This window comes from Pseudoliparis swirei, chromosome 13, assembly GCF_029220125.1.
Source record: "Pseudoliparis swirei isolate HS2019 ecotype Mariana Trench chromosome 13, NWPU_hadal_v1, whole genome shotgun sequence".
In the NCBI taxonomy this organism is placed as follows: Eukaryota; Metazoa; Chordata; class Actinopteri; order Perciformes; family Liparidae; genus Pseudoliparis; species Pseudoliparis swirei.
Window position 1 is genome coordinate 13,410,475 of NC_079400.1, and position 9,025 is coordinate 13,419,499.

The following is a 9,025-nucleotide window of genomic DNA, read 5'->3' on the forward strand; positions in this document are numbered from 1 at the left end:
TTTACAAAATAAACACTATTTAATATCTTCTCACGTCCCCCTTATATAAACCTGTATGTGTGCCTTGCTCTTATATTACTCTTTGAACATATAAGTATGCAACTGTTTAGGTGATTTTCTGTCAGAGGCTTATTCATTCAGAGAGTTATTCATGTGACGTAACCACTAGTCTGAGACATTGTTCACAGCTTAATAATATGTTACAGATAATTTAGAGATGATTAATGCTTTTTGTATTCGTGTAAGAGCAGTTAAAATTAAAATATTTAACCGGCAACACTCAAATAAAAAGGGGAGAGAACGAACACGACGTGCAGCGTGATGCCGGCGTTCACCAGCAGGTGGCGGTAACGCGACAAAGAACCGCGGCCACCGGAGAGGAAGAAGACGGAGCAGGTGCAGGCTAACGCTATGTTTTTAGCATCGTAAGAAGTCCACTTCACCTTGGACACCGCGCAGCGTCCAGCTGGCTCGCGAGCCGCAGAGTTTGTAATAATTTTTCAAACCAGCCGCATTTTAAGAAACTAAAAAAATCGGCTTTTGTTCTCCACTTAGCGGCGTGTTGACCTGAAACTGAACCGATAGCTCAGAGTGGGCGACGAGAAGGAGAAACGACACCGTCAGCTCCGGTAAGACCCGCAACGCGCCCGCATTTATGGAGACATGCGTCCCAGATAGCAACATTCATCCGGCCCATGTTGGGGCACATGGTCGCGTTTCTTCAGGCCCGGGATACACCCAGGTCCTCGGGCCTAAGCTGTCAGGTGAAACACAAGTGGAGACCTAAACATATTGTAACATGTTCTGGCCCACTACAACATGCTAAGCTTTTACTGATCGCAGATTAGGGTTGTGCTGCTGGCCCAGACCAGGCCTCTGTACTGCGCGATGGGTTGGTTGCCATGGAGACCTTAAATCCCACCCACCACAGGGTCCTTTAGCATTTCTTTCATCATGTGTCTTAAAAGCTGAAACGAGATGCTTTTTTCTCTCCTGTAAATTAATAATATTAATTATTAAAAACTGCAGTTTTTAAATGCTAGAATATTTACATGTTTAAATTATAAAGAAAATGCAAAAATACACTGTCATATTTCAGCTTTTCACAAAGAAGAGCTTAAGAAAAGGAAAAAACGCATTGAGGAACAGAGGATAGTGGAACAAACAATTACCCTTGATAGGAACACATATGTGTTATATATTTATGTGCATTTCTGTTAGAAGTCAAAAACAAATATAAAAGTTGAACTCAGCTTTAATTTTAATGTTACAGTATTTGTAAAACGTATGTAAGTGTATTTAACACATTCACACTTGTAATCTTGTATGACCAATGTTGCATATGTGCATTTATTATATGAGAAAGTCCTGTGATCATTTTTGTAGCCTGCCTGCTGAGTTGCATGACTAGATATATTTACACATTTAATGTACAGCTTTATTATTATTATAACTATCATATTACAATGCTGTTGTCGATACATCGTATGTGGCCCGCACCCTTACACCAGGATTACATTTGATTTAAGTACATTTGCCGCCAAATGTTCAATGTACCAAGAAAATAAAGTGATTATCATGTAAAAGTTTCAGTTTTCTAATATAAATCATGGTAAATGTCTGTTTGCAGATGTGGGCGGATTAAGACGGGATCTGAAGATGCAGAACATTCAGGTGGAGCGATAAGGAGGGGGCTCCAAGCACTCATGTCTGCAGACGCCCGCGCCCCACGACTCCTCCGCGGAGAACGCGTCAGCATGGCGAGGACCGCCAAGATGGAGCTGCTGAGAGCCCTCGTCAGCGAGCGCCTGTCCGCAGCCGCCGAGGAGATCTTCAGGATAGTAGAAGGAACCATTGTGGAATATGAAAATGAAATGTCCTGTTCCACGTGGGTGGTGGACAGCCACCGCCGGCTGCTGGATGTCACCAAGTCACACGGCGAAGGTCAGTTGATCAGGAGGAAGTCGAGACGTGGATCAATGTCAGAAGGGTCAACAGAGGTCATTATTGTCTTAAACTCTAGAAGGAGTGGTGTTCACAAGCTAATTTTGGGTGAGAGAAGTCCATTTTCCAGTCTGTGCTTTTGCATTTGAAGGCATCAGTCTGTCAGAAGCGCTGCACATTTTACTTCATTTTCTGAAATTAAAAGAAAAAATGAACACACATACATTTTTTGGGGGGGATTTGGTGAATGTATTTGGGTGGACTGTGCAAAATGATTATTTTTTACGGGAACGTTGAAATATTAATGTTTTTGGAGCGAAAACAATTATAAAAATTAACACTTGCATAATCTGGTACTTTTGAAATGTTGGTTTAAAAAACCAAACAAGATTGATCAAAAGCAGCAGAGAGACAGACATGTTGTTTGAGATGTTCTCCAAATGTTTTTCACAGATGTGACGCCGGAGCAGCAGCCGCCGCCCGCTGCCAGCGTGGATGTCGGTGTGTGCTGGGAGGAGCCAACCGAAGACTCTCCGGACATGAACGACTCTCGTCCAGACTCCTCCCCTGCCAGTGAAACAGACCTGGAGATACGGATCGATTTGGAAGATGACGATGTGAAGCAGGAGTATGACCCGGACACGCTGTTGAAAATCCCAGAGGAGAAGAAACCATCCGAAAGTCCCGTCTGCTTGAGCGGTTTCTCTTCCAAAAGGACGACGGTGCAACACATCAAAAAGCATCCGGAGGACAATTCATCCCTTTACCGGTGCCCGTACTGCGACCGCCGCTTCTGCCGCAAGTCTGAATTCATTCTTCACGCCAGAACACACAAAGGCGCCAAGCCACGCAAGTACCGAGACTGTGACGAGAGGGACCGTCTGCCTATTCACAGACAAAAACACGCCGAGGAGAAACCGTATCAGCGTCTTGGTGAAGCAGCGGAGGCAGAAACTCCCCTCAGATCAGTGACACTTGCCAATAGCATGAAAAAAGAGGTGGACTGCAGACAGGAGGAATCTGGCAAAGAGACATTTCCACTTACTAGCACTCCCTTTGATAAAAGTGAATTTCATCAAGAGTCTCTACAGCCACTGTGTCTGTACCAAATCCACACTGTTGCCGATATCGACCACATTAAAACTGAGCCAGCTGGAGCTGATGGTGGAGTGTCGGACTGTACCATGGGTGACCAGTTGCTGCTTTCAGTGAACCCAAGTGAACAGGTAAGGGAGACCGAGCCTGTTCGTCTTCACGTGACAAACATCCTGCCGAGAAGACCTTCAGGAAACCCCTCCGTCGTTCAGATTGAAGCAGGAACGGAGCAGAAACCCTTCAAGTGTCCTTGTTGTGCCAAATGTTTCTCCTTGACCAAGACTCTAATAAGACACGTACGGATCCACACGAGGGACAACCCGTACCAGTGCAAGTTCTGTGGGAAGAACTTCTGTCAGAAGTCGGACCTGGTCAATCACACAAGGATCCACACGGGAGAGAGACCGTACCAGTGCCAAGAATGTCGCAAGTCGTTCATGCAGAAAGGCCACATGGTGGTTCACATGAGGAAACATAAAGGACAGAAGCCATATCAGTGCCAGGAGTGCAGCTGTAGCTTTACCAAGAGGTCGTACTTAGACTGCCACATGCAGAGCCACAGAGTTTGAGGAATTCACAGCGTTGTCCTTCAGGCCGGGTATCGAACCTCAAAACCGTTTTCATTACATTACATGTCATTTAGCAGACACTTTTATCCAAAGCGACTTACAATAAGTGCATTCAACCGAGAGTACAAACTAAGAACAATAAGAATACAGGAAGTAACATTTCCTCAACACAGTCAAATTACAAAAGTACCATAAGTAAGTGCTATTTAAGTGCCACTGAAGTGCAAATCTGTGTTTTAATCCAGATATAGTCGGAAAAGGTGTGTTTTCAGTCTCCGGCGGAAGATGTAGTGTTTTTCAGACGTGTTTGTAGCAAGTCAATTCGAGTGCTGACAGCTGGAATTGAATATATTGGTCAGAATCCTAATCGTATTATTCTTTGAGCACATGGTTTGGATTGAAATCAAAAGTTTCCCACTCAAAAAAAACTCGCCACGAGGTCCATCGGTAAAGTCCTCTCAGTCGTGTCTACGTACCATGGCAAACATGTCGCTGTAGAGTGCTATTCATTCAATTCCAGGGTGTCACCGTAAGACGATGCTGAGCAAGGTCTCGTGTAACGACGACGCAGACTGCACTGGAGTCGTGTTTGTTTAGTTTCGGCCGTGGTTAGTACAGTAACGCAAAACACCGGCTAACCCGCATTTTTTTTCTTCAGCAGGAACGGTTAACATCGGCGTTCATTCCCGCGAATGACTCTGCAGTATTCAGGGGTATTTATCGTCTCCAGCTCCGATTGGCAGAGTTGGATTTTCGCCCCCCTTTTTCCCCTGTGTGATTCTTTATGTCACTTCCCGTCGTGCACGGTGAAATAAATAATTAAGGAACTAAAAAGGTGCAAGATTATGATTCTGACCAAGAAAAAATGTCCACCGCTGCTGTATTGTGTGACTGTACTGTATGAATAAATGCATCCCGCAATTGGCTAACCAGTGCATGTAGTAGTTCCGTTAGCTGTTAGTTTTGGGGTTGGCTGTCGCTCAGTGGGGAGAGTGGTCGTCCCGTAACCACAAAGTACCCGGTTCCCCATAGCTGCATGTTGAAGTGTCCTAGATCAAGATACTAAACCCCAGTTGCTCCCTGGGCGCTTCACTGAAGCCCACTGCTCCTTAATTACTAAGGATGGGTCAAATGTAGAGAATTAATCACATAATTTAAACTGAATTAGCCCTAATTTATCCCTCACATTTCTCTTGAATGAAAAATATTTCAGGGCAGAACTAAATAACCTCCTCCCAACAGGAAATTGGCCAGCTTTGAAACCAATGTCCGCCTTGTGTGTTTCCTGATTGTTCATGCCCTCCACGTGTGGTTTCCCCTCATTTATACACTCCCCTGCTTTCCCTGTCCCCTGCCAGATTGTCTTTGTAATTACCCCCGTGTTCGCAGTGAGTTCAAATCTGATTTAGCGAGTGTTCATTTTTTCAGTCCCCATTTTCCCCCCTTGTTTTGTAGACTCTGCACAGTAAAGAAAGTGTTGCTTTACCTCACTTTGACTCCTGTCTGTCCCTCTGCGCCTGAGTGTACCCTGGTCGTGACACCATCCTTCTTGACAACCAGAGCAATGGGGCTACACCAGGCACTATTGAACTCTTATATCACCCCCATCTCTAGCATGGCAGCCAGTTCCCTCTGAACCTTTAGGTTCGCGACCGCCACGCCTCAATCTGGTGCGCTATGAGGTTCATGCGACCTGGCAGAAGGGAGAAAACATCAGTAAACTGCTTCTGCAACTGGGCAACATATATTCTATGGTTCCTGGAGAAATGTTTTTAACAAAAGGAGCGAGGCTGAATTGGTTGATTTTGGGACCTCAGGCCCCAGCTCCTCTCTCTCAGATACTGCGGACACCAGAGAAACAGACTCCGCCTCCCTCCATGTTTTTAGGGTTAGAGCTCCAGAAGCAGTGCCGCAGCCCCTGTCGGTTCCCGGTGCCGCCTCCAGGCTGTCCCTCTGTGCCGCAGCCCACGCCTGTTCCTGTTCCTGCTGCCACCTCCGTGCCGCAGTCCCGGTCGACTCCAGCTCCTCGTGCCCCGTCGCTGCCCCGGCCGGCTCCAGCGCCCATGTGTTCGGTCAACTAAGCCATGAAGTCCTTCTACCAAAGACATCCGCTTTGTCCCCCGTCAGAACCAGAATAACTACATCAGCATTGAGAACAAAGGCGGATGCTACTCAGCTCTCGGCAGAATGGGAGGAAGGCAGGAGCTCTCTCTCAGCAGGCAGGGCTGCCTCTACCACGGCATCATCCAGCACGAGATCATCCACGCTCTGGCCTTCCAGAGCACGCCAGGAGCGACCAATAATCGATTTATGAGGGGTTCAGAGTAAAATAACTTCAGGTTTGTCTGAGTTTAACATCAGGAAGTTGCAGGTCATCCAGGTTTTTGTGTCTTTAAGACATGCTTGAATTTTAATGAGCTGGTTGGTCTCATCTGGCTTGATCAGTAAATACACTGTAATTGAGTATCATCTGCATAACAATGAAAAGTTTATGGAGTGTTTCCTGAATGATATTCCTTAATATTGCCGAAAGGAAGGATATATAAGATAAATACAATTGGTCCAAGCACAGAACCTTGTGGAACTCCTTATCTCACATGTATCAAATAAACTTCTCATACTGCATGAGTAGATCATTCAGCGAGTGTGAGTATGTTTTCAAAAGTTTCTCATTTTCATAAAAATGCTAAATAATTTGATTTAATTGATTTTAGTTTAGATTTCTTACAAAGGGGTTAGGGTTAAGAAGGTTGTCATACCTGTTCACATTAGTAGACGTAAGGCTATTGGTGTTTTTTTGTCAGACTAATATTGCAATTATGAACAAGATGCAGAGTTTTAAACAATATACAATCTCAAGATTTTCTCAAGCATAAATATAGCTACAATCAGATGAGTTTATGCAGTTGCTTGTTGTTGAGTCAATAATCCACATTTGACATGAAGAATTTGAGCAACTCGGCCAACATTTATCAAGATATTACTTTAGTGGTCTTACCATCAGTCAATAGTATTCAAATATGATCTTGACAACTAACGGCTGATATCTACTCAACAGCAACGTATTTGGCAAGTAATGGCAATAATTATAAACTGCAAGTGGGGTGTGTCAAAAACAAGATGTCTCGTTAAACAAGACCCACCCAGTAACCCCTCTGTGTTCATCCATCTTATCTCCAGAGATGACAGACCATGTTTGAACAGTAGGTGTTTCTGTGGAGTCCTCCCTGGAGAGGTTTATTTAGGCTGAGCAGTCTGGACCCCTACCCATAATCCTCCTGCAGACACACCTGTATAGGAGCGTATAAAGAGCCTGGAAAGAACTGAGTCAAACATCAAGCTTCAAGGAGTCTCTCCACACCAGCTCCACAGCACCAGACTCACCCTGAAGATGACTCCCTCTGCCAGCCTGCTGCTGCTGCTCCTGCTCGGCCTCTCTCAGGCCTCCCCTCTCGAGGAAGAAGGGAGCGAAGCAGAGCCCCAAATGGAGGAAGATGACAGCGTCGACATCGGCACCAGGATTCTGACATCCAACAGGGCCTCTAATGAGATGCTGTTGGAAGGAGACCTGTTAGCTCCCAAGACCAGAAACGCCATGAAGTGCTGGTCAGAGCAGTGCCTGTGGAAGAAAGGCTCCAACGGCCTGGTCACGATTCCCTTCACCATCAGCAATCAGTTCCCCAGGGGGGAGAAGCAGAAGATTGACAACGCCATGAAGTCCTTCTCCCAAAGCACCTGCATCCGCTTTGTCCCCCGTCAGAACCAGAACGACTACATCAGCATCGAGAACAAAGGCGGATGCTACTCAGCTCTCGGCAGAACGGGAGGAAGGCAGGAGCTCTCTCTCAGCAGGCAGGGCTGCCTCTACCACGGCATCATCCAGCACGAGATCATCCACGCTCTGGCCTTCCACCACGAGCAGACCAGGAGCGACCGCGACTCCTACGTCCGGATCAACTGGGACAACATCGACCGAAAGATGGCCTACAACTTCGACAAGCGGGACACCAACAACCAGAACACTCCCTACGACTACACCTCCATCATGCACTATGGAAGAACAGCCTTCTCCATCAAGCGAGGGCGGGACTCCATCACTCCCATCCCCAACGCCAACGCCCAGATTGGCCAGAGGCAGGGCATGTCCAGCTGGGACATCAAGAGGATCAACATGCTTTATAAGTGCTAACAACAAAGCTTCCAATCCCTTCTGATCCAAAGTTATCATTCAGCAAAACAATAGAAATGTGTTTTAGTTACATCTGTACTTCAACAAAACAACCTGCAGTTCCTTTAACAGTATTATGTCCCTTGTGTCTATAATAGTTGTAATAAAGTGAACACAAACTAAGAACAAATAAAATTGATTAGCAGCAATTGTGTGTCTACATTCCTCTTTTGTTTCCTCCTCATCATCTGACATGTGTCCATCTTCCTTTCCCTCAATACCTTTTGATTGATTATGATGTTATAAGGTCCCACTCAGTTCCCCCTATATTGTGAAAAATCAGCTTTAAAAAACCTCAGTATTATCAATGATTATTTTCCAGTCTCTGTGTGGTGGCTGACTGATCAAGTTCATCACATATGCTTTGGTTGTGCAGTAGTGTGGGGTGGTCTCGACAGTACAGGACCTGCATATTTTCAGAGAGCTGTGATGCCTCCTATCGCCAAAGCCACCTGGTTAGTCAGTAGAGTTAGTAGGTCTTTAGTTTAACTCAAAACCAGTTGGCTAATACTTTGTAGCGTATTGTGCTTGTTAACATGTTTACGTATAGCATCTTAACAGACTCAAATCTGTCATCTTAAGATATAGAAAGCATATTAATTCATTGAATTGTATCCTAGTATCAAAGTCATGAAAACTGCTTCCGCCACACTGTTTGTTGCCTTGCATTGCAAGGCTCTCCCTCTTTGACCACAAGGCCTGGCCTAATACAATAGTACTGGTATATCTAGTCATAGGGCCTCTTACATGGCTCTGTTGCTGTTCAGGTTTGGGGGACTACATTTACTCACATTTGATGCTTTCATACAAAATCCCCAAAATCTTGGAAGGGCACTGTTAAGCAGAGCTTGACTGCATGTATCGACTCAACATATATAAACTTGGGAGGACAAAAACACTGGATGCAAGTTTGTAAGAATGGTACTCAAGCGCTTTATTATCTGCAGGTGCATCAGCTTATATAGACCGTGGTCACATGACACACACACCTGAAATGTATAAACAATAATTGGGAGCACAATCAGTCTCAATTAACACCCCCACTTGATCACACATTATTGACAACCATAAATCATACAAACAAAACCAAACAAACAAGACAAACAAACATGGAAGCCAACTGCAATTAACTGGCTATACCCCAAACAGGAACATGGAAAAAGTAAGTAGCTTTGCTTTAGTAGCTGGT

General features: G+C 45.2%; 2 protein-coding genes across 2 annotated transcripts; both read left to right on the forward strand.

Annotated features, from left to right (window-relative positions):
* The first annotated feature begins 419 nt into the window (after window positions 1-419).
* On the forward strand, window positions 420-6,248 carry LOC130203533 (zinc finger protein 182-like). The gene is made up of 3 exons (XM_056429777.1): window positions 420-629; window positions 1,631-1,944; window positions 2,398-6,248. Exons 2-3 carry the CDS (start codon window positions 1,707-1,709, stop codon window positions 3,606-3,608), a joined length of 1,449 nt encoding a protein of 482 aa, XP_056285752.1. The 5' UTR covers window positions 420-629; window positions 1,631-1,706; the 3' UTR covers window positions 3,609-6,248.
* A 468-nt stretch (window positions 6,249-6,716) lies between these two features.
* Window positions 6,717-7,876, forward strand: LOC130203433 (high choriolytic enzyme 1-like). The gene has a single exon (XM_056429590.1). It carries the CDS (start codon window positions 7,000-7,002, stop codon window positions 7,795-7,797), a length of 798 nt encoding a protein of 265 aa, XP_056285565.1. The 5' UTR covers window positions 6,717-6,999; the 3' UTR covers window positions 7,798-7,876.
* Window positions 7,877-9,025: the final 1,149 nt, after the last annotated feature.